The 24,884-nt window shown below is 38.6% G+C and overlaps 2 protein-coding genes and 2 long non-coding RNA genes across 9 annotated transcripts in view; 3 read left to right on the forward strand and 1 right to left on the reverse strand.

Moving 5' to 3' along the window:
- Nucleotides 1-2,714, forward strand: part of LOC132533434 (uncharacterized) — a 117,777-nt gene extending 115,063 nt beyond the window's left edge. Inside the window, exon 2 of the long non-coding RNA XR_009545324.1 lies at nucleotides 2,596-2,714. This is a non-coding gene — a long non-coding RNA (uncharacterized LOC132533434). The remainder of the gene's footprint in view (nucleotides 1-2,595) is intronic.
- LOC132533432 (uncharacterized) overlaps nucleotides 1-10,052 on the forward strand; it is a 941,342-nt gene extending 931,290 nt beyond the window's left edge. Inside the window, exon 3 of the long non-coding RNA XR_009545321.1 lies at nucleotides 9,823-10,052. This is a non-coding gene — a long non-coding RNA (uncharacterized LOC132533432). The remainder of the gene's footprint in view (nucleotides 1-9,822) is intronic.
- Nucleotides 1-12,938, reverse strand: part of SLC38A6 (solute carrier family 38 member 6) — a 93,557-nt gene extending 80,619 nt beyond the window's left edge. For 2 of the 6 annotated variants that reach the window (XM_060174885.1, XM_007519270.2), the window contains exons 1-3: nucleotides 12,729-12,937; nucleotides 10,925-11,055; nucleotides 995-1,068 (exon numbers count right to left, since the gene is read on the reverse strand). In XM_060174885.1, the coding sequence (XP_060030868.1) occupies nucleotides 995-1,068; nucleotides 10,925-11,055; nucleotides 12,729-12,839 (316 nt within the window). In that variant the 5' untranslated portion in view covers nucleotides 12,840-12,937. Of the gene's footprint in view, nucleotides 1-994; nucleotides 1,069-7,431; nucleotides 8,555-10,924; nucleotides 11,056-12,728 lie in introns of those variants that run through there. The other 4 variants (XM_060174887.1, XM_060174886.1, XM_060174884.1 and 1 more) reach the window with 3 other exon arrangements.
- A 48-nt stretch (nucleotides 12,939-12,986) lies between these two features.
- TRMT5 (tRNA methyltransferase 5) lies at nucleotides 12,987-23,879 on the forward strand. The gene is made up of 5 exons (XM_016186503.2): nucleotides 12,987-13,085; nucleotides 14,330-14,997; nucleotides 18,989-19,113; nucleotides 22,640-23,291; nucleotides 23,620-23,879. The coding sequence occupies exons 1-5, from the start codon at nucleotides 13,081-13,083 to the stop codon at nucleotides 23,703-23,705; spliced, it is 1,536 nt and encodes a 511-aa protein (XP_016041989.1). The 5' UTR covers nucleotides 12,987-13,080; the 3' UTR covers nucleotides 23,706-23,879.
- Nucleotides 23,880-24,884: the final 1,005 nt, after the last annotated feature.

Below are 24,884 nucleotides of genomic sequence, written 5' to 3' on the forward strand. Positions count from 1 at the left end.
CAAAACTGATGCGTATAGAGTAGCTGTTAAGGGCAAAAGGGGGAGTCGGGCTGTAGCACAGCGGGTTAAGCGCAGGTGGCGCTAAGCTCAAGGACCGGCGCCAGGATCCCGGTTCGAACCCCCGGCTCCCCACCTGCAGGCAGGTCCCTTCACAGGCGGTGAAGCAGATCTGCAGTTGTCTGTCTTTCTCTCCCCCTCTCTGTCTTCCCCTCCTCTCTCCATTTCTCTCTGTCCTATCCAACAACAACGACATCAATAATAACTACAACAATAAAACAAGGGCAACAAAAGGGAATAAATAAAATAAAATAAATTTTAAAAAAAGGGCAAAAGGAAGACTTTTGAAAGAACAGTTCTGTAATCCACATATTTTCATTTACTATGACTTAATATACTGATGCAATACATTATTTACTGCAATAATTAAGTTCCAAACAGAAAAAAACACAAATGCACACATATTAATTATAATATTTCTATCACTTAGGGGGAAAAACCCTCTTATTCTAGACTTACACATAAAAATACAAAGCTACTATCTAAATAAATGCAAAGCTTAGTGACTGCCTCCAATAATACCAAGTCTGCATAGACCACAGGTAAGGAAGACAGCAGCAGATGTGCAAATTTTCTTTGAGAAAAATACCATCCGCAGAAAATAAGAGCAAAATGAACACATATCTACTGCTTACCACACATGATGTTTGGATGCTTTGAACACCGTTTGGGTGTTTTCTCTCAACTACTTTAACACAGAAAACTATGTTGTGTGGTGTGGAGAAAAGTAGATTAAGAAGTAAGTTTCACTCTCTCTTCCTATCTTTGGATAGTTCTCTGTAGGATTGGACCTGTGTATTTTGGCTTTAGAAATTCTCCATTTCAAACACCCTACCTAATAATAGATGCCTGCCAGAAGTTGGGACATTCAATCCTTTAGGGGATATGGTCACAAAGGGCTGCTTCATCAAGTGAATTAGCGTATTATTTTACTTACCTGTCTGAATACACATACTAAGAAGAAGATGAACTGAGTAAGAAGCCAGGAGTGCAACCATCAGCAGCAAAAGGCTAAGATTTAAAAGAGCACATGGTTAATAATCCTCTCCCAAAGTTTCTTTTTAATGCCATCCCATTAAACACATGTGTGCACACACATTTTTTTTTTTCACATTCTAACTTGTGGAGGAGCTATCTGAGTGCTTGGATGACGGCCCAGGAGGAAGTGGTGCAGTGAATGTGCCAGAGTGATGCTCTTGTGTTCTCTTTCTAATAAACAAATCTTAAATAAATAAATAAATAAATAAATAAATAAATAAATAAATGAGAATACTTTTTTTTTTTTACTGCCACCAGGTTTATTGCTGGTGCCTGCTTGATGAATTAGCCACTCCTGGTGGCTATCTTTTCTCCTTCCATCATTCCTTCCTTCTCTCCCTCCCTCCTTCCTTCTTTCCTTCCTTTTCTTTTTCTTTCTTTTCTTCCTTGATAGGACAGGGAGAAATTGAAAGAGGGTGGGAGATAGAGAGGGAGTGATAGGGACATCTGCAGCACTGATTCACCACTCAAGAAGTGTTACCCTGCAAGCGGGGGACTGGAGGCTTGAACCCAGGTCCGTGTGCATGGCAATGTGTGTGTTCAACCAAGTGTGCCGCCACCCAGCCCCAAAACACACCCTTTAAGAAGGTACTTCTTATTATGCATTTATATAATCTATTTGAATGAAAATATTGTTTTAAAAATTAAAACAGGAATCAGAAACAAATTTTATTATCGCATAGCTGCTGACTGCCAGTTCAGCCATCAATGATCTTCCAATGTTTCCTTTTTGTTACTATTTTTCTATTCTAAGTCTAAACATGGTTCAACCTTCTTTCCATCCTTCCATTTATAATTATGGGCAGCTCCCTATTATAATGCATCTATAAAAAAAGAATTAGATAATATTTCTTCACATTATCAGATACATACTCAATAACAAAAAATGCAGTTAACACATTTCAAATGACATAATTTGGAAGCTGTGCAAATGTAATGATTATGTTCCACTCACTGAAAACATGAAAAAGAAACAACATAGATAAACTCTCACTTATTCTCAGCATACTAGAGGGATAAAATTCCAGAGTTTCTGGTAGCATTCTCTCTCTCTCTCTCTCTCATGTTTATTTATTTATTATTGGATAGAGACAGAGAGAAATTGAGAGGGGGGAGACAGAGAGACACCTGAAGCCCTGTTTCACCACTTGTGTAGCTTTACTCTTACAGGAGGCAACCAGGGGTTTGAACCTGCATTCTTTCACACTGTAATGTGTATGCTTAACCAGGTGTGCCACTACCTGCCCTGACCCCCAGCCCTCCCCAAGAGAATTTCTATCTTTGAAGACCACTTAATTAATACTTAATAATTAGGCAGGGGTAGATAACATAATGGTTATGCAAAGAGACTGTCGTGCCTGAGGCTCTGAAGTCTTAGGTTCAATCCCCTGTACCACCATAAGCCAGAGCTGAGTAGTGCTCTGGCAATAATTAAAAAATAAATAATTGGGAGTCGGGCTGTAGCGCAGCGGGTTAAGCGCAGGTGGCACAAAGCACAAGGACCGGCATAAGGATCCCAGTTCGAACCCCGGCTCCCCACCTGCAGGGGAGTCGCTTCACAGGCGGTGAAGCAGGTCTGCAGGTGTCTATCTTTCTCTCCTCCTCTCTGTCTTCCCCTCCTCTCTCCATTTCTCTCTGTCCTATCCAACAACGACAACAACAATAATAACTACAACAATAAAATAACAAGGGCAACAAAAGAGAATAAATAAATAAAAATAAATAAATAAATAATTTTTAAAGAATTTTTAAAATACTTAATAAGTAGTCAGACAAACAGAGAGAGGGGGGAAAAGGACACTTGTTAGTAAACTAATAAGAGAGAACTCAGAATACAACAGCTGGGTGTCATCAAATAAAGAAAGCATTATTAATCCTTCAGTACACTAAGTAGTATATATTTGCAATATGGTAATACCCTGAAATATAAAGCATTCCTCCCACCCCCTTTACTGGAAGGGTTAATGGTTTACAAAACAGTTGCTGACCCATAGGTACAACCTCTCATCTCTCCATGATAGGTATTTACAAACACTATCCCCCAATCTAGGTCCCTTTCCAGCATCATATACTAGGACCTAAAAGCCTCTTTATCCATCCCTTCCCCTCCTTTCCCAGAGTCCTTAGCTTTGGTGTAATATATCACTCTCAGTCCATGTTTTACCTTAAGTTTTCTGTTATTGTCCTTGCCTCTTAAGTTTCACTGATGAGTGACATCACTCAAAATTAGTCCTCTTTCTGGCTTATCTCACTAACCATACCTTCAAGTTCTGCCCAACATATATGGCAAAGGAGATAACATCATTTTTAATAGTTACATAGTATCCCATTGTGTATATATACCACAACTTTCTTAGCTATTCATCTGTTGTTGGGCATCTGGGTTGCTTCCAAGGTTGGGCTATTAGAAATTATACTGCTATGAGCATAGGTGTGTATAAGGTCTTTTCAAGTAGAATCTGTTTCCTTTGGATATATCCCTAGAAAAGGCGTTGCCAGGCCCTACAGCAGGTCCATTTCTAGTGTTCTAATTAGTCTCCAGACTTTTCTTCCACAGGAGTTGGACCAATTTACATCCTCACCAGCAATGTAGAAAAGTTTGTTTTCTCTCATAATATCTCTAACAGTTTGTGTTTGTATTTTCTATTGTATGATCTTCATGAGTATAATTGTTGTTTTTATTTGTATTTCCCTGATTATCGGTGACTGAGCATTTTTTTCATGTCTCTGGGCCCATTATGTTTCTCCTTTGGAAAAGATTCTGCCCATATCACCACCTCCATTGTTCAGTAGGATTGTTTGCTTTTTTTTTTTTTAATTGCTGAGCATGGTTAGTTCTTTGTATATTTTGGTTATTAACCTTTTGTCTGATGCATGGCATATGAACATTTTCTCCTACTCTGAGAAGTCCCTCTGTTTTGTAGGTGATCCCTTTTGCTGAATCATGCTTTTTTTTTTTTTTAATTTTTTTATAAGACCAGTTGCTTCTGGTCTCTCTGGTTTAAGATTTAATATTTCCAAAAAAAAAAAAAAAGGTTATTTTTAGAAATGTATTAACAACTTAAGCTCGGTGTTGAGATTCAATCTGTTTACTAACTTGAAACCTTAAATGCTCAGATTAAAGGAATATATACTCTGAGTTGATATATGCATTTAAAAGCTCAAGGCATTCCTTCTATTCCCCCCTCAAACTGATTAAATAGTTATTCATAAGACTATACATCAATAGGAGTGTATATTAACACCATTCCCCCACCAAAGGTCCATGTACCTACCCCTAATCTACCCTCTTCTCCCCCCAGAGCTTTTTTACTTTGGTGCAATACTCCAAACTCAGTCAGATTCTATTTTGAGTTTCCCTTTCTGTTTTTCTTTCTCAATTTCTGTTAATGAGTGGGATCATCCCACACTCATCTTTCTCATTCTGGCTTATACTGCTTAACATAATTCCTTCTAGCTCCATCCAAGATAGGTCGGAGAAGGTAGGTTGATTATTCTTAATAGCTGAGTAGTATTCCACTGTGTATATATACCACAACTTTCTCAGCCATTCATCTGTTGTTGGACACCTGGGTGGCTTACAGGTTTTGGCTATTATGTATTGTGCTGCTATGAACATAGGTGTACACATACCTTTTTGGAGGGGTGTGTTTGACTCTTTAGGATATATCCCTAGGAGAGGACTTACTGGGTTATAAGGAAGGTCCATTTCTAGCCTTGTGAGGGTTCTCCAGACTGCTCTCCACAGTGGTTGGGCCAATTTATATTCCCACAGCAGTGTAGGAGGGTTCCTTTGTCCCTACAACCTCTCTAACATTTGCTGCTGCTGTCATTTTTTGAGGTATGACATTCTCACAGGGGTGAGGTGGTATTACATTGTTGTCTTTATTTGCATTTCTCTGACAATCAATGACCTGGAGCAATTTTTTATGTCTGTTGGCCTCTTTTTTTTTTAATCTCTTCTGTTATAAATATTCTGTTCAAATCCTCTTCCCACTTTTGGATTGGGTCATTTGTTTTTTTGATGTTGAGTCTGGTGAGCTCTTTATATATTTTGATTATTGGCCTCTTGTCTGATGTAAAGATGTAAAGATCTGCTCCCATTCTGTGAGGGCTCTCTTTGTTTGGGTGATGGTTTCTTTTGCTATGCAGAAGCTTCTCAATTTGATCTAGTCCCAGTCCCACTGGTTTTCGTTTTGGTCGTTCTTGCAACTGGGTCCTTATCATCAAAGATGCCCTTTGAGATTTAGGTGGGAAAATGTTCCACCAATATTTTCCTCTGAGTATTTGATAGTTTCTAGTCTACCATTCAGGTTCTTGATCCATTTAGTCTTTTTTTTTTTTTTTTCATTTAGAGTTTACTTTTGTTTCTGGTTTAGTTTCACTCTTCTGTACATTTCAGCCCAATTTTCCCAGTACCATTTATTGAAGAGAACTTATTTCTTCCATTTAATATTTAGAGCCCCCTTATCAAAAATTAGATGTCCATAGGGTGTGAGGGTTTATATCTGGGCTTTCAATTCTGTTCCACTGGTCTGTGTAGCTATTTTTGTTCCAGTACCAGGCAGTTTTTATTATGATAGCCTTATAATATAGTTTGAGATCAGGGAGTGAGATGCCTCCATTTGTTGCTTTTTCTCAAGACTGCTTTGATGATTCTAGGTAGTTTCTGGTTCCATATAAGTGATTGCTATTTTTGTTCTATTCTCTTAAATAAAATTGGTGGGAGATTGATGGGTATCACATTAAGTTTGTATGTGGCTCTGGGTAGAATATTGATGTTGATGATGTTAATTTTTCCAATCCATAAGCAAAGGATAGCTTCCCACTTCTTTGTATCATTTTCTATTTCCTTGAACAGCAACTCATACTTTTCAGTGCATAAGTCTTTCACTTCTGTGGTTAGGTTTATTCCTAGATATTTTGTTGATTTTGCTGCAGTAGTGAATGAGAGTGATTTCTGGTTATCTTCTAACTTAGCGTCAGAGTAAAGGAATGTCAGTGATTTTTGTATGTTAATTTTGTAGCCTAATACTTTACTATATTGCCTAATAATTTCCAGAAGCTTTCTGCTGAATTCTTTAGGTTTTTCTATGTATGCTATCATATCATCTGTAAATAGTGAGTTTGACTTCTTCCCTTCCAATCTGTATTCCTTTAATTCCTTTTTCTTGCCTGACTGCTATGGTGAGAACTTCCAAAACTATGTTCAAGAGTAATGGTGATAGTGGACAGCCCTGTCTAGTACCTGACCTGGGAGAATGCTTTCCGTTTCTGCCCATTCAGTATGATGTTGGCTGTAGGATTGATGTATATGGATTTAATATCTTAAGGAATTTTCCTCCTGTCCCATTTTTTAAAAAAATTTTATATTTATTTATTTTGCCTTTTTGTTGCCCTTGTTTTTTATTGTTATAGTTATTGATGTTGTCATTGTTAGACAGGATAGAGAGAAATGGAGAGAGGAGGGGAAGACAGACAGGGGGAGAGAAAGACAGACATCTGCAGACCTGCTTGTGAAGTGACCCCCCCCTGCAGGTGGGGAGCCGGGGGCTCGAACAGGGATCCTTATGCCGGTCCTTGCACTTTGTACCACATGCGCTTAACCCGCTGTGGACCTGACTTCCCTGTCCCCATTTCTTTTCAGTGTTTTGATCATGAAGGGATATTGGATTTTGATGAAGTCTTTCTCTGCATCTATTGAGATAATCATGTGGGTTTTGTTTTTGCTTTTCTTGATGTGGTGGATCACACCAATTGATTTACATATATTGAACCAGCCTTGTATTCTGAGATAAATCCCTCTTGGTTGTGGTGAACAATCATTTTAATATACTGTTTTATCCGGTTGGCTAAGATCTTGTTCAGTATTTTAGCATGTATGTTCATCAGAGATATTGGTCTGTAGTTTTCATTTTTTGTTGTGCCCCTATCTGCCTTTGGTATCAGGATGATGTTGGCTTCATAGAAGGGGGAAGGGAGTATTCCTGTGTCTTCAATTTTTTTTTTTGTAAGAGCTTTAAAAGTAGAGGTATTGCCCCGGCTCCCCACCTGCAGGGGAGTCGCTTCACAGGCGGTGAAGCAGGTCTGCAGGTGTCTATCTTGCTCTCCTCCTCTCTGTCTTCCCCTCCTGTCTCCATTTCTCTCTGTCCTATCCAACAACAATGACAACAATAATAACTACAACAATAAAACAACAAGGGCAACAAAAGGGAATAAATAAATAAAATTAAATATTAAAAAAAAAGTAGAGGTATTAATCTTTCCTGAAGGTTCTGTAGAATTCATTTGTAAAGCCATTTGGTCCTGGACTTTTATTGTTGTGAAGATTCTTACCTGTTTCAATTTCATTGTCTGTGATTGGTCTGTTTAGGTTATGTAGTTCTTCCTAGATCAGTTTTGGAAGGGTATATGTTTCTAGGAGCTCTTCCACTTCTTCCAGGTTCTCTTAACTTGGTAGCATATAGTTTTTTGTTTGTTTTTTTTTTTAAAGAAAACCAGTAAACAGGTTCTATGTTTATATGGTGTCACAGTTTTGAAATTTTTTATTTTGAAAGGCTGTGAGTACACTACTAAGAAAATAGTTACTTAAAAGTTGGTTTGTGGGGGCTGAGTGGTGGCACACCAGGTTAAACATATGTAGCAAGGACCTGCACAAGGACCAGGGTTTGAACCGCTACTCCCACACTTGCAGTATGCAGTAGAGATGCTTCTCAAACATTGAAGCAGGCCTGCAGATGTCTTTCACTCTCCCTCTCTCTCTTCCTTCTCTCTCAATTTCTCTCTATCCTATTGAATAATGTAGGGTGACATTCAGCTTCCTGGGGTGGTGGGGGAGTGGGAGTGACAGTCTTTTGGTGGTGAGAATGGTGTTTATGTACACTCCTATTAATTTGTAGTCATACAAATCACTACTTAATTAATATGACAGGGGAAAATTGATTGTATGTCTCAAACTTTTTAAAGCACAGACTGAATCTTTTTAATGCATAGGCTGAGTCTTTGATATGTTGACTCTCTCAAAAGCCTAGACCAGGGAGAACAGAAGCAACCAGTAGCACAGCTACATACAAGATGTTGGGTATTATACAGCAAGTCCTAACAAAGGGACTTTTCAAAGTTAACCCAATTACCAAATAATGTGATGATAACAATAACTATCTTTTGTCTTCTTGAACCCTAAGACAGCAGGAACCTCACATTTCCACTATAGAGCCTATATTTCCCCTAGTCCTGGAACCTTAGGGTGGGGCTTACTTTCCTGCATGCTTCTCTCAAGTCATACCAAATCATATTGCATCCACCGATCTCAACCTAATCAACGCAAGGAATGCCACCTCAGCATGCTTTACTTCAGACTGTGTCCAGAGACTTCAGGTGTGGAATGACAACCCTTCAGCTTCATTACTCAGGTTCCAGATGCCAGCATGATGCCGACCAGACTTCCCTGGACAGATGACCCTACCAATGTGTCCTGGACCTCCGCTTCCCCAGAGACCCACCCTACTAGGGAAAGAGAGAGGCAGGCTGGGAGTATGGATTGACCAGTCAATGCCCATGTTCAGCGGGGAAGCAATTACAGAAGCCAGACCTTCCACCTTCTGCAACCCACAATGACCTTGGGTCCATGCTCCCAGAGGGATAAAGAATGGGAAAGCTATCAGGGGAAGGGATGGGATATGGAGATCTGGTGGTGGGAACTGTGTGGAGTTGTACCCCTCCTATCCTACGGTTTTGTTAATGTCTCCTTTTTTAAATAAATAAATTTTAAAAATAAATGAATAAAGTAAATATATTTAAAAAAATGAGTTGGTTTGCTTATCAAGACGTTAAAAGTAAAAGCACAAAATAATCTAAATGAGATCATATGTATCTTAAGTTTTCTAGCAAAATGAGTCTGCTTCTACTCATAAAAGTAAACAGATCTGTTCACTCATTCTGGCAGTCATAGTGCTAGATATTAAGGCTACGGACCTACTCTAATAGATTTTATTCTTTTGGGAGGGGCATCAAACTTGCAAACAATCCATTAGCAAAACAAAATAAATACTGAAAGCACTATAGAAAAACAAAAAAGTCAGAAGCATCCAATAGCACAGCTATATACAAGATACTGGATACTGTACAGCAAACCATAACAAAAGGACTTTTCAAAGTTAACCCAATTACCAAATAATGTGATGATAACATTAACTATCGATTGTCTTTTTGAACCCTAAGACAGCAGGAACCTCACATCTCCACTATAGAGCCCCTACTTCCCCCAGTCCTGGAACCCTTGGATAGGGCCCACTTTCCCATATGCATCTCCCAATCCAAACCAAATAATATTGCATCCGCCGATCACAACCTAACCAACGCAACGATTGCCACCTCAACATGCTTCACCTCAGACTGTGTCCAGAGACTTCACGTGTGGAATGACAACCCTTCAGCTTCATTACTCGGGTGAGACCTTTCCTTTTATAGTACACTCTAATTTCATCTCAGGTAGTTCACTTTCTAACAAAGTCCCATAACCTAGATATACACCAGTTTCTGTGAGAGAGAGCTTATGTTCACACGTACCCATAAACTACTGCAAAATATATACCTGAAAGCAGAAGTACACTAGAGTTTGCAGTGAGTACCTCCCTGACACTTCCTCTCCACTATTCCAAGCTTTGGGTCCATGATTGCTCAACAAATTGTTTGGCTTCGTATGTTAACTCTCTTTTCAATCACCAGGTTCCAGATGCCACCAGGATGCTGGCCAGGCTTCCCTGGATTGAAGACCCCACCAATGTGTCCTGGAGCTCAGCTTCCCCAGAGACACACCCTACTAGGGAAAGAGAGAGGCAGACTGGGAGTATGGACCGACCAGTCAACGCCCATGTTCAGCGGGGAAGCAATTACAGAAGCCAGACCTTCTACCTTCTGCAACCCTCAACGACCCTGGGTCCATGCTCCCAGAGGGCTAGAGAATGGGAAAGCTATCATGGGAGGGGGTGGGTTATGGAGATTGGGTGGTGGGAATTGTGTGGAGTTGTACCCCTCCTACCTTATGTTTTTGTTCATTAATCCTTTCTTAAATAAAAAATTTAAAAAAAAAAGAAAAACAAAAAAGTCACAGATGTTTGGACTGAGAAAAGGAAAAAAAATAACAATATAGGAGAGGAACAAAGAGGAGTGAAAAGCAAATGTGTCTTATTTACAAACAAAATTGCTATTTATAAATGATCTGCATGACTGATAAACTCTGATTCACTTGGGCCAACTGATAAGCCAAATAAACTTTTCTTTGAGGTTATACATGAATGTGAACCAAGTTTCAATTTTAAATTAGCTATATTTTGTCTGAAAATACAAATTACATACCATCCACTCAAGCTACAGACTAGCAAAAGAAGAGTAACAAACAGGAAAATTGCTAAAATTCTAGGCACAATTTGACTATAAAACGTTTGCTGAGAGTCAGGTGGTAGCGCAGCGGGTTTAACGCATATGGCGCAAAGTGCAAGGACCAGGTAAGGATCCCAGTTCGAGCCCCCAGCTCCCCACCTGCAGGGGAGTCACTTCACAGGTGGTGAAGCAGGTCTGCAGGTGTCTATCTTTCTTTCCTCCTCTCTGCCTTCCCCCTCCTCTCTCCATTTCTCTCTGTCCTATCCAACAACAACAACAACAATAATAACTACAACAATAAAACAAGGGCAACAAAAGGGGATAAATAAATATTTTTTAAAAAAGAAAAATGGTTTGCTACAAGTTTCTAGAGATTATCTCTTTGCTTTTCAGTGCATCAATAAATTAGAAAGAAAAAAATGACCAACAGTAAAATAAAAACACTCACCCAAATCCAAGGATACCAGTAGTAGCCATAACATAAGATAAGGCAAGGATACCACTTCCCATGATGGCATTCATCAAATTAAACACTGAGAAACCAAATGAAACACCTGGGGATCCTAGTCTGTGAAGTTCCTGTAAAGACACAAATGTAATACGTGTCTGGATGGTGAAGTTCAAATTTCACCAAGAGAGAGACAGGGTGGGAGTGATCGGTACCGATAAGATTCCCAATACCATTATACCAGTGTTGAGCAAGATTTAGGTCTCTCTCATTCTCCTATTCTCATAACAAGACTTTTTTTTTAAGAGAAAGCTTTAAAAAAAAACTTTTCTTTTTTTAATATTTATTTTTATTTATTTTCTTTTGTTGCCCTTGTTATTCTACTGTTGTACTTATTATTGTTGTTGTTGTTGATGTCGTCGTTGTTGGATAGGACAGAGAGAAATGGAGAGAGGAGAGGAAGGCAGAGAGGGGGAGAGAAAGACACCTGCAGACCTGAAGCGACTCCCCTGCAGGTGGGGAGTGGGGGCTCAAACTGGCATCCTTATGCTGGTCCTTGCGCTTTGTGCCACATGCGCTTAACCCGCTGCGCTACTGCCCCGACTCCCAGCTTTTTTTTTTTTTTTTTTTTTTTGAGAAACAGATTCTTATTAAAGAGTACGTTCTGCAAACCACCAGGCATTATATGTCACACTAATTGCTGGACCAGCATTGGTTTTCTTTCTTCCCCATCTACTTTCCACAAGTGCAGTTCCAGAAATCTAATGTCCTAGGAAAATCATCGCCACTAGTACAGAGGGCAGGAAAGCTTTCAGGGAGAGCTATGATTAACCTTGTGACTGCAGAAGACAAAGATAGGGTAGGAATGGAGTGAGGAAGAGGGAAATAGCCTCAGGGCACATGACTACACAAGAGTCCCTGAATCATTGCCCCCTCCCCCACTCCAATCACTAGCACTGCAAAATTAATCTCTATTTATAAACTAAATGAATTATGTACACCTAACTGGAAGGATGGCCAGGAATAACTTCATAATAAATAGAATAATTCACGTTGCTCTGCTGCAAATACTGTGAAAAACACCCTTCCCACAAATGGTATTTTAAGACCAAAGTCCTAGGAACTGTTACAGTTCAGGGACTTGGTTTAAAATGTCGAGTCCACTGCGTAGGCTTCAGGGTGAGAAAGTACTATTACCTGGCCAGTGTACTTACTACCAGGCCACCCACACTCCTTCACCTCTAAGAATCTGTATTAAGATGTTTATAGACCATCAGAGACTAAATTGGAGGAACGAAAAATCTCCTGACCCTTGCGGAAACCTCACAAGACTGGATGGAGGAAGCAAGAGCATTACAAAGACACTAAAGAACAGTGAGTGAGTGGCAGAACCCACACGCAGCTGGGTCCTCATCATCACTCAGGGCTGCTGCACCTCTTCTACCTGAGCCTTGCTTTTACTGTGAAGTTCCTGTAAAGACACAAATGTAATACATGTCTGGATGGTGAAGTTCAAATTTCATCAAGAGAGAGACAGGGTGGGAGTGATCGGTACAGATAAGATTCCCAACACCATTATACCAGTGTTGAGCAAGATTTAGGCATGCTAGGCCATGCTAGGCCATTGGCACATTCAAGGATCTAAATCTCGGCAACTGTCTTTGGGGTCGCATCTCCTAATGGTCAGCTTCTAACCTCTGTCCTCTCCCCGGGCTGCCCCTTTCCTTTTCCCGGACTTAATTTGGCAGACACTTCAGGGAAGCCCGGAGACCAGCAGGTCCGGGAAGCTCGCGAGCCCACTTACGTTGCTTAGCAACGGGCTAAAATCTTCCGCCTCTGCCTCCGCCTCTTCGGGCTGCTGAGCAGAGACAGACCAGCCCGATTGAGCGTTGATGGTTCCCCAGGGCGCCTCCATGCTGCTTGCTGGCCGACAACCAGACCCATCTGCGAACTTCTACTCCAGCAATCAGGTGGTTAGTTGCGCCGGAGGCGGAGCTGTGATCCAGACCCTTCTGGCTTCCCGTACCTCACCCGGGCGGGCTCCGAACGAAGGAATGACGTAATCGAAAGGCGCTCGCACTGCGGCGGCGACCAATGATGATGTGGCCGAAGCCCAGCCTAGACACGGGCTACCCATTTCCAAGCCACTCCGGAGCATGAGGTGAGGGTTTTGATCATGGAGCCAGCTGTGGAGCGATGCTGACAATTAAGAGTGTGACCTTGGTGAGGTGATGGCGGCGGGGCCCTGGATAGTCCAGACGGACGCTTCTGTCCATCTCTAGGAAGCGGCAGTGTAGCGAAGTCACTCGCCCGCCCAGGTGCTGGGTCTTGATCTGACTACTGGGCAGTGAGCAGCCTGTTTACTCCTTTCAAAAGCGTTCTGGTAGGCCGCTTCGCCACATTTTACAGGCGTGACACTGAGACTCAGATTAAGTAATTTACAAAAAAGCACATATAGAGACCCACTGTGAATTCTGTGAAGTTCAGTAGTTGATTCACAGGGTTCCAGGACGTCTCTTTTCCTCTTAAAATAGTTATTCTAGAATACAAAGTTTATAGCTGATGCTGCTAGTAGGATGTACATGTAATATCCAGCGAAGTCTTCATTCCTCAAAAAATATTGAAACTTCTAGTTCATAAAGGCAGGATTTGTAGCACAAAAGACTAACGATATGTTAAAAACACAACGATGAAAATCAATCAGGCTTGCATTTTATTCTTTGACCACTAACCAGTAATAAAACTTTGGGTGAATTACCCTACTTCTTTGCTTTAGTTTATTCGTACAAAAGGGATGTGTTTGCACATACCTTGAGATCAATAATGTGCTTTAAACATTTAGCACAGTATCTGGCAAAAGAGAGAGAAGGAGAGATCTGTAAGACGATCCTAGTAAATTCTGCCATTGATGGTCATAAAAATCATGACCATTAAAAATAACAGTGGTCATTATTTTAGAGGTGACCTTGTAACCCTGTTCTCAACTTTCCAATCCCAGATATATTTTTTGAAAGTTGAAGAGTGGTTTGGGAGATGGCGCAGTGGATAAAGCATTGGACTCTCAAGCATGAGGTTCTGAAGTCAATCCTCAGCAGCACATGTACCAGAGTGATGTCTTTCTCTCTCCTATCTTGCTCATTAATAAATTTTTTTTTAAAAAAAGTTGAGGGTGAAGCAGTTAATCAAGCGGGTCCTTAAACCAGCCTCTTGGCAGCAGGTGGGTTGAAAAAAAAATTTTTATTTGCCACCAATATTATGTTATCCTACTCTAGGAAAGATAGTATATTTCTCACGCCACTTATTTTAATGTTTAAAAGAATAGAATTTAGTTTTTTTCTTAATGTGAGCATGTAAAAATCTTGTAACTTCTTGGTATGTATTTTTTTAATGGAAAATATATATTAGGATCTTAAGGAGTTCATTTGGATTCTCAAGAAGACTTAAAAGACTTCTCAAAGTGGAAAGCCGTAGACCAGTTGAATCTGAATCACTGACTTCACTAGCTTGGACACCACCAATACAGATTTTTGTTAGCAAAGAACCTGGTATTTTCGTGTTGGATCAAAGAAGAAGATTTTCAATCATGCCTGAAATAGAAACAAACCAGAGAGACTCTGACTTGTTTTCACCACCTTCTGATGTTCGGGGAATGACTAAACTTGATAGAACAGCTTTTAAAAAGACTGTCACCATCCCTGTGCTTAGAGTGAGAAAAGAAATAGTCAATCAGTTGATGCGATCCCTTAAAAGAGCAGTACTGCAGCGCCCAGGCACTAAGCGTGTGATTGAAGATCCAGAAGATGAAGAAATTAGACTAATTATGTTGGATCCCTCTAAAATGCTTACTGAGAATTCCTTTGAGAAAGCAGAACTCAGTATTTTAGAGAAATTTAATGTCAATCCACAGATATCTAAATATAATTTAGAACTAACTTACGAAGATTTCAAGTCAGAAGAAATCCTAAGAGCTGTGCTTCCTGAAGGTAAAGATGTGACTTCAGCATTTAGCAGAGTTGGACATATTGCCCACCTGAACCTTCGAGATCATCAACTACCTTTCAAGCATTTAATTGGTAGGTGTTATAGAAACATTCATGGGTGTGCTGGGGAGATAGCATAATAATTACACAAAAAGACTTCCATGCCTGAAGCACCAAAGTTCCTAAGTTCAATGAAAGGAAGGAAGGCAGGCAGGCAGGAAGGAAAGAAGTGAATGAATGAATTCATGTATCAGAAAGCAATTAACGAATTCTAACTATGGTTTTAAAAGTTCTTATTTTTTAATATATTTAATTATTTGCTTGTTTTTAGAATGAGAGAGATAGAGAAAGATGGAAAGAGAACAAGCATCGCCATTCATGGAATCCCTCTGTTGCTCTCAAGCAATACCCAGGATCAAACCCAGAGCTTCACACATGTAAGATGGGTACTGTATTGCTGAGTCGTCTGCCCTGCCAACCTTTTTTCTAAACCCAAATTACAAAAGCAAAACATTTTATCACTAAAACAAATCTTAAGCTACAAACACTCCTTTGAGGGCATTTTGGAGACCCTTTCAAATTATAATAAGTTTGATCATTTCTTTTTGTGGTACCAGGGCCCTGCATATGTGCAATTCCACTAGTCTGGACTGGTTTTTCTCACTCCAGACAGGGTGACACAGAGATACCACAGCATTGCTCCATATGTGGCATATTCTGTGTTGCTCCCTTATAGTGTCCTGCTCAAACCTAGTGCTTTACACATGGTACCAGCACTTACCCTAATGGGTGAGCTGGGAGCCAGGCAGTAGCACAGCGGCTTAAACGCAGGTGGCACAAAGCGCAAGGACCGGCCTATGGATCCGGGTTCAAGCCCCCAGCTCCCCACCCTCAGAGGAGTCACTTCACAGGCGGTGAAGCAGATCTGCAGGTGTCTATCTTTCTCTCCCCGTCTTCCCCTCTTCTCTCCATTTCTCTCCGTCCTATCCAACAACGACAATAATAACTACCACAAAAAAAGACAAGGGCAACAAAAGGGGAAATATTTAAAAAAGATACCTTAACCCTAATGGGTGAGCTATCTATTGACCCCAATTTTATCCTTTTTTTTTTTTTTTTTAGTTATTAAAGTACCATTGCTTCTGGTATGCATCATTGAAAATCAAGATGTTTTTCCCTTTGGTCTTTATTTACACTGTCCTCTCCCTTTCACTTTTTGGTGACTAGTTATATAGATGGATTTTTTTAAAAAAATTATCTGTGTTCTCTGTATGTTACATGAGCAAAATCTACAGTTCCCCCCCCCCAAAAAAAAATCATACAGCATCTTTCACCATCTGATTATTTCATTTAGTATTATACTCTCCAGGTCTGTTCATGTTGCAGATGGCAAGATTTCATCTTTCTTCATAGCAGAGAAATACTCTGCTTTACAACAATAAAACAAGGGCAACAAAAGGGAAAATAAATTTAAAAAAATAAATAAAAATAAACCTTCAGAGCTAATTTGAATGTAGGTTTCCTAAACTGAGTTTTTTTTAACCAAAGTGCAAAGTACTTTGTTCTCTCATGGTTGCTGAGCCCCTTCTATGGCAGACACCATACTTTGCTTTTTAGAAATGCGTTGCCTCTATAGCCCCAGTTTTGAGCCCTTTATTCTTTGGGTAAAAAAAGTAGAAAATGGGACCAGGTGGTGGTGCACCTAGTTGAGTGCACATATGACCATGTACAAGGATCTGGAGTTAAGCCCCCACTTATGGGGGGGGGGGAGCTTTACAAGCAGTGCTGCAGATGTCTATCTTTCTCCCTCTCCTCTCTCAATTTCTCTCTGTCCTATCAATAAAATGGAAAGAGTGAGTTAAAAAGGCTATTAGAGTGGTCACTTCAGTGCACTAAGACCCAGCAATAACCCTGATGTCAAGAAGGGAAAAAAAAAGTAGCAATGAATCAAATTGTGCTTGTCTTTATATTAATGTTGATGTCCATGTATATCCAGATTAATTTTATTTAATGTAGCGTAATGGTCAGAACCTCTGGGAATTTTCAGAGTTAAAATATAATGCTCAGTATTTTGCATACATAAGATTTCAGAAATATGTTGTTATGTATTTTTTTTTGTTTGTATAGGTAAAAGAAAGGAGTTGATAATGCATAGTGATAGCATAATAAATAACAAAGCAGATTCTTAGAACTGAGTACAAATGTCTAGGCTGACTTATTAGTCACTATCTAGCCTAGCCTAAATATTCCTTTTGGCAATTCCATTTTATAAACTCTCTCATAAAGAGGCACTCATAGAGTTAAAAGTGAAACTTTTTCACACAGTAGTAACACTAAAGTGTTCACTATAGACTTTCAAAATAGGTTACTTTAATTATTTATTTCAAACTAAGTTATATACCTTAAAAAATAAGGAGCTTATCCTATGGTCCTATCAATATTTCCATTTTGTAAATTAAGGAGCTGAGGGTTCAGGGAAGAGCATATAGGACTTGCATGCCAGATGCCTCAGGTTCAATCCTTAAAATACCAAAAGCTAGTCCTGATGGTACTCTAGTTAAAAAATAAACAATGAGGGGGCCAGGCAGTGATGCAGCAGGTGAAGCAGCACGGACCAACATAGGGATCCTAGTTCGAACCCCCGGTTCCCCACCTGTAGGGGGTCACTTCACAATGGGTGAAGCAGATTTGCAGGTGTGTATCTCTCTCCCTCTCTGTCTTCCCCTCCTCTCTCAATTTCTGTCTTATCCAACAACGACAGCAATAACAATAATAATTACAACAACGATAAACAAAGGCAGCAAAAGGGAAATAATAGCTTCCAGGAGCAAGCTTCCGGGAGCAGTGGATTTGTAGTGCAGGCACCAAGCCCCAGTAATAACCCTGGAAGGGGGGGGGGGGACAATGAGCTGATAAATAAGCAGAAATTGATAAGAGCATCTGTTGACTAGAGTTGAATATCATACTCAAAAAGTGCTTATTTGAAAAAACACTGGCTAAAGGGCATCTAGTGTATTTTATTATCTCTGTAGCTCCTGCATTGGCAAATATCTGACAAAGAACAATTCAGTGAACATGCTATTAGGGAAGTCTCTAATGAACCTGTTCCTTTTACTTGAAAATGCTATTTTGCTGGCATATATTTCCAAAGTAGAGGAATATGTCTCGTGTACAGAGTAAAGCAGGCATTGGGGTTTGAAGTCAGTTGGCACAGGCTGGTGTTTTCTGACCATGGCCCCTCACATTGCTTTCCATTCATTAATAACGCCCTATAATCTGCTGTTTATTTATGGTTGTATTGGTACATTTGAGATTTAATGAAAACATGAAGAAGCCTGGTTACACCCAAACTCCTCAAAATTTTTTCTTTAAATATGTACTCATACTTTTTTGTATTTGTATTGAAGGCTCTCACACATGAACTTTAATAAACCATTGAAAGTTTTAAATTGCACATGCTGGGAGTCGGGCTGTAGCACAGCGGGTTAAGCGCAGGTGGCGCAAAGCACAAGGACCGGCATAAGGATCCCGGTTCGAACCCCGGCTCCCCACCTGCAGGGGAGTCGCTTCACAGGCGGTGAAGCAGGTCTGCAGGTGTCTTTCTCTCCTCCTCTCTGTCTTTCCCTCCTCTCTCCATTTCTCTCTGTCCTATCCAACAACGACAACAACAATAATAACTACAACAATAAAACAAGGGCAACAAAAGGGAATAAATAAATAAATATTTAAAAAAATAAAATTAAATTGCACATGCTATAATGTTTTTTTCTTTGAATAGGAAACAAAATTAATTTCCTTTTTTAAAAAAGTTTTTTTTTTCTTTTTTAGACATATAGAGAAACTGAGAGGGAAAGGAGAGAGGGAGAGATACCTGTAGCATTGCTTCACCATTCATGAAGCTTTCCCCCGTAGGGGGTGGAGAGGCTTTGAATGCAGGTCCTTGCACATATATAACGTGTTATATATAACGTGTGCTCAGCCAGGTGCACTACCATCTAGCCCCATTTAATTTCCTTTTCATATTTATAATTTTAGCTTCTATTTTGCAACCAATATTACAAATTACCTTTTTTTTTCCTTTTAGGCCAAGTTATGATTGACAAAAACCCAGGAATCACATCAGCAGTAAATAAAGTCAATAATATTGATAATACATACCGAAATTTCCAAATGGAAGTGCTGTCTGGAGAGGAAAACATGATGACCAAGGTATGAAGTATTAATATTGTCTCCTTATACTGTTTATATCAAGATTTATGTTAGAGAAAGTGACAGTTATTTATAATATCCAGTATTGAGGAATATGTGATTATACACTATTGATGGGAGTGCAGATTTGAAACAATACTTAGGAAGAGTATAGTAATATTATAGTTTTGAAAAGGTACATACATCCTGTGTCCTAGATTCCATTTACAGAAAATTATCCCATGGATATATTTGGACAACTTAACTGTAAATATATATATATATATATATATTTATTTATTTATTTATTTATATATAATTATCAACTTAAGTGTAAATTATATATATACATACATATATAATTTCACTATCAATTTTATAGTAACAGTAAGAAAGAAAACAAAGGGATGGAAAATCCCACTGGTATTGATTTAATTCTGATATAATGATACAGAGGAATACTCTATCATTAAAGATTATTTAGCTCCATAATTATAAAAAGTTGTTGACAAGTGACCAAGAAAAGCAAGCTATAGACTCACTTATATAGCAGAATTCCATTTTTATCTATGTAAGGCCAGAGAGATGTCTCACCTGGTGGGGTATGTGCCTTACAATGTAAGAGGCTAGATTTGTAGCCTGATACTGGAAGCAAAGTGCTGTGGCACCAGAGGAAGTTCCAGTCCTGTCATGCCTCTGCTTTCTCTTTTTCTCTCAATGAAAAAGCAGCCTGCAGTGGTGAAATTACACATGTATAAGGGCCTGAATTTGTGACAAAAAAAAAAAAATACATATATATATATATATATATATGCATATACATCAGAATGCTAACAGTGGGCATATTTTTATTTGATGTATTGTGATGATATATCTATTATTTTTTTGAGGAGGGGTGAATAGTTTGTTTCCCCTGTAATTTAATAGTATTAAAACATTAAATACACTTTGTTGCACACTGTTAGATTCTGAGCTAAATGCTTTAAATACAGTAAATCCTAAGAGGCCCAGAAGATAATCATTGCTGTTACTAATAGAGTCCTTATGAAGATGAAGTACCAAGGAATGATAGAACAGAGTGTTTAGAGGTAGTCTTCTGACTATAGATCCCATGCATGGTCTTTGCCTGTGTATGGAAGCCAACTGTTTACTTACTTTGTTGTAAGTAATGCAGGAGTGGGGAACCTTTTTACTGCCAAGGACCATTTGGATATTTATAACACCATTTCCAGACCGTACAAAATTATCAGCTTAAAAATTAGCATTTAATGTTGGTATGACAAAAGCTGTGATTGCCTTTGCAGGGTCAGACCAAATGATTTGTTGGCCTTAGAAGGCTCAGAGGCCAGATGTATAGTGTATGAGGTTTTTTAAGGTAGAATAAGATTTTGATGGAAATCCTTTGGTAATAGTGCTTATCTCAGCAGACAGACACTATGATATGTCACTTAGGCATACCCTGATTGAACATTATGCATAATCTTCACTTGGTACTAATACTTAAATTTACCAGGTATCATCATTCTTTGCAGGTATAAGATCTATAATAGTTGAGAAATGTCTGTATTTTACATCTGCCTTGTGATTGATTTCCTAAGTCAACTAACATTTGTTCTTAGAACACATTTTATACTTCATAGTTATGCTATAAAACAAATGTAAATACTTGCTTAGTATAATTTCTTTATTCCAGACATAATCATACTAAATGTTAGGAGCTCATGTGGTATCTGAGTACTATTTGCATGTTAATAGTAAAAAGATCTCTAATAATAATATTGACTAAGGGTGTATGATTTTTAAGGATGGTATAAACCAAAAGGAATTTTGAAAAAAAAATTTTTTTTAATTATCTTTATTTACTGGATAGAGACAGCCAAAAATCAAAAGGGAAGGAGGTGATAGAGGAGAGAAAAAGAAACACCTGCCGCACTGCTTCACCACTTGCAAAGCTTTCCCCCTTTAGGTGGGGACCAGGGAGTTGGGGCTCAAACCTGGGTCCTTGAGCATGTGCTCAACCAGATGCACCACCACCTGGTCCCCAGAGGGAAGTTTTTTCTTTTTTGACCAGAATACCACTCAGCACTGACTATTGGTAGTACCAGGATCAAGCCTGGGATTTCTTGCATATAAGTCCCGTGAGCTATTATTATGCTATCTTTCTATCTCAGATATATATATATACATACATATATATTTTTTTAAATAAATTAGAAAGGTGTTCCATGTATAGAAGTGTAAAAGGGGAAGCAGGAAAAAGATTTTTGGAAAAAAATATCCTAAGACATATGACCCTACAGGTTATATATTTGTAAACTTTAGTTGGTAGAATAATTTTCAACACCAGAATTGTAATAATATGGCCAGAACTTCTGATGTGGTTGGGAAGAAAAACAAAATTGGAGTTAAGGCAGAATATAGATGATATATTACTATCATATTTGTAGAACTTGAGAGCTTTGATTCTTCATTTATTAGAACTGGGGGCTTATGATGATGACTGAGGTCAGATTCCATAGTTATAATTTTAGTTTTGTTTTCTAATTTTTATTATTTATGATATCCCAAAAGAAATGGTACTTAGTCTTCATGTTAAGACTTAGCCCTACTGTATATATTTATTGTTTAAGAAAGGAGAAGATAGGGGAATGATTTGTTCTGTAGACAGGCTCTACTGTATCAGCATTAAACTTAAAACTCCAACAACTGGCTGAAAAATAACAACATACCTCAATTCAGTGGCATATAACACATTCATCATGCCTCCTACTTACAAACTAAAAGCTAATTTGTGAAAGATTAGTGTGTAAGTGGTGTTGGCAACTCAGCTACTTACTAGAAAGACTTGTGCATTGCATTATTTCAAATTACAGTGTTTTTAAAGATTTATTTTAATGAGAGAAACCAAAGTACTGCTTAGCTCTGGTATGACACTGTCAGGGACTAAAGCCTGGCACCTCTGGGACTTAAGTCCTTTGCTTTAGTGCAAAGGACTATATGTCTGGCCCCTCAAATTATAGGATCTCCACCCCCTATCATCGGGTGGCAAGAGAATATAATTAAGTCATTTGACATAACTGAAAAAGTCCTTATGTGATTTGGGAATCACTTTATGACCCCTTAGGAGGAAAGGGAAAGACATTTGCTTATTATTATTATTATTAATATTCTGTTTATTGAGTAGAGACAAGCAAGAAATTAAGGGTGAAGAACCAACTAGGGAAAGATATCTGCAGCCCTGCTTCACTGCTTGCAAAGCTTCCCCCCTACAGGTTAGGACCAGGAACTTGAATCAGGGCACTTGTGCATTGTAACATGTGCACTCAACCAGGTGCATCACCTCCCAGCCGTGACACCTGGCTTTGAAGAGATTGTTTTTCTCATGAAAAGTCTAATGGAACATATTGATTGGCCTCAAGTATAACCAATATCCATGTTCTAATAACTATTATTTGCTTAAGTACATTGTATATGTGTAGGTTTACTCAACCAAATTAATGGATAGAATATAAGCAAACTAACTGAAAGTATAATAATACTTTTTCAGGTTCGAGAAAACAACTACACCTATGAATTTGATTTTTCAAAAGTTTATTGGAATCCTCGCCTCTCTACAGAACACAACCGCATCACAGAACTTCTCAAACCTGGGGATATTTTATTTGATGTTTTTGCTGGAGTTGGGCCCTTTGCAATCCCAGTGGCAAAGAAGAACTGCACTGTATTTGCGAATGACCTGAATCCTGAATCCCATAAATGGCTGTTGCATAATTGTAAATTAAATAAAGTGGACCAAAAGGTAAAAGTCTTTAACTTGGATGGGAAAGACTTCCTCCAAGGACCAGTCAGAGAAGAGTTAATGCAGCAGCTGGGACCACACTCACAAGAAAGAAAACATTCTATGCACATTGTCATGAACTTGCCAGCAAAGGCTATTGAGTTTCTCAGTGTTTTCAGTTCACTTTTAGATGGTCAGCCATGCAATGAGTTCCTTCCTATAGTGCACTGTTACAGCTTTTCCAAAGATGCCAATCCTGCTAAGGATGTTCAGCAACGTGCTGGAGCTGCACTGGGCATTTCCTTGGAGTCATGCAGTTCAGTTCACATAGTAAGAAATGTAGCCCCTAATAAAGAAATGCTCTGCATCACCTTTCAGATTCCTGCTGCTATACTCTACAAAGACCACACTCTAAATCTAGGTGAGCAATATCTGGAAAATTAAACTGTATCTTTCATGTAGTTTTCTTGCCCTAGATATATTTTATGTATTAAATTTGTCTTAGATTAAACAAATTAGTTCTAGTTAGATATTTCAAGACTACTAGTTATTTACTTGTGACCAGTTTCAGTTTTCTTAATTTTAGTACTATAATAAACTACTTCACTAAAATAATAAATGTACAGAAATTATTTTCCTTTATCTTTAAACTATGTTGCAAATCTTAAAATTGCGTATATTATTTACACTTTAAAGTATTTTAAAATGTTACCTTATCTAATATAGATTTTTTTCTGGGTTTGTTACAGAAAATCACGAACATCCACCTCTTAAACGCCAGAGGACTGAGAAAGCCTTTTCAGAAGAAAAAACACAAATTGCTTCAACTGACTGAAAAATCTGATTCCATCTTTCTACTAGACTTTAGTTAAATATTATTTGAATAATTTCATGAAATTTTAGCATTGTTACTTTAGTACTGAACCCTTATGCTTTTGCTGTTTTATAAATTAATCTTAATGATTGTTAAACTTTAAAATAAGTCTGCTAAATAAATTTTATTGTTTGTTGTAAAATTGTAATTTGTGGTCTGGGAGGTGGTGCAGTGGATAAATCATTGGACTCAGGCATGAGGTCCTGAGTTCAATGTCCGGCAGCACATGTACCAGAGTGATGTCTAGTTTTCTCTTTCTCCTGTTTCTCATTAATAAATAATTTTTTTAAAAAAAAGTAAAATTGTAATTTTATTTATTTTGCCTCCAGGGTTATACCGCTGGGGTTTTGTGCCAGCACTACAAATCCACTGCTCCTGGTGGTCATTTTTTCTCTTTTCCATTTGATGTTGGATAGAACAGAATTTGAGAGGGGAAGGAGAGAATGAGAGATAACTTCAGACCTGCTTCACTGCTTGTGAAGTGACTGCCCCCCTGCAGATAAGGATCTGGGGGATCGAACCCAGATCCTTGAGCTTCTTACTATGTGTGCTTAACTCAGTGCATCACCACCTGACCCCCTAAAATTGTAATTTTATAACCTAAATTACACCTAGTATTTTAAAGGATTAAATACTATGTTTTGAAAAATAGTCATATGCTAAATAGGAAAGCACAGGTATTGGTTTACAGTTATCCTTAAAGAACTAACTTTACACTATCACCATAAAAGTAATAAAACAAGTGTCAGGTGGTAGCGCAGTGGGTTAAGCACAGGTGGTGCAAAGCGCAAGGACAGGCATAAGGATCCTGGTTCTGGCGCCCGGGTCCCCACCTGCAGGTGAGTCACTTCATAGGCAGGTCTGCAGTTGTCTATATTTCTCTCCTCTATCTTCCCCTCCTCTCTCCATTTCTCTCTGTCCTACCCAACAACGATGACAACAATAACAATAATAACTACAACAATAAAAAAACAAGGGCAACAAAATGAAATAAATAATTGGAAAAAATAAATAAAACATGAAATTAGATTGGAGGCAAGTAAAGTATGTCTGGAAGACCAAATCAATTATTTTTGTATTGTAAGTGATGTGTGAGGAAGTTTCTTACATTTTTAAATGTTTGAAAAAGAGTAACATTTG

This window comes from Erinaceus europaeus, chromosome 16, assembly GCF_950295315.1.
Source record: "Erinaceus europaeus chromosome 16, mEriEur2.1, whole genome shotgun sequence".
Classification (NCBI taxonomy): Eukaryota; Metazoa; Chordata; class Mammalia; order Eulipotyphla; family Erinaceidae; genus Erinaceus; species Erinaceus europaeus.

Coding starts and splice junctions, on each gene's coding strand:
- TRMT5 (XM_016186503.2), top strand. Junction 14,998..18,988: donor ACCTTTCAAGCATTTAATTG/GTAGGTGTTATA, acceptor TTTTCCTTTTAG/GCCAAGTTATGATTGACAAA. Junction 23,292..23,619: donor AGACCACACTCTAAATCTAG/GTGAGCAATATC, acceptor GGTTTGTTACAG/AAAATCACGAACATCCACCT.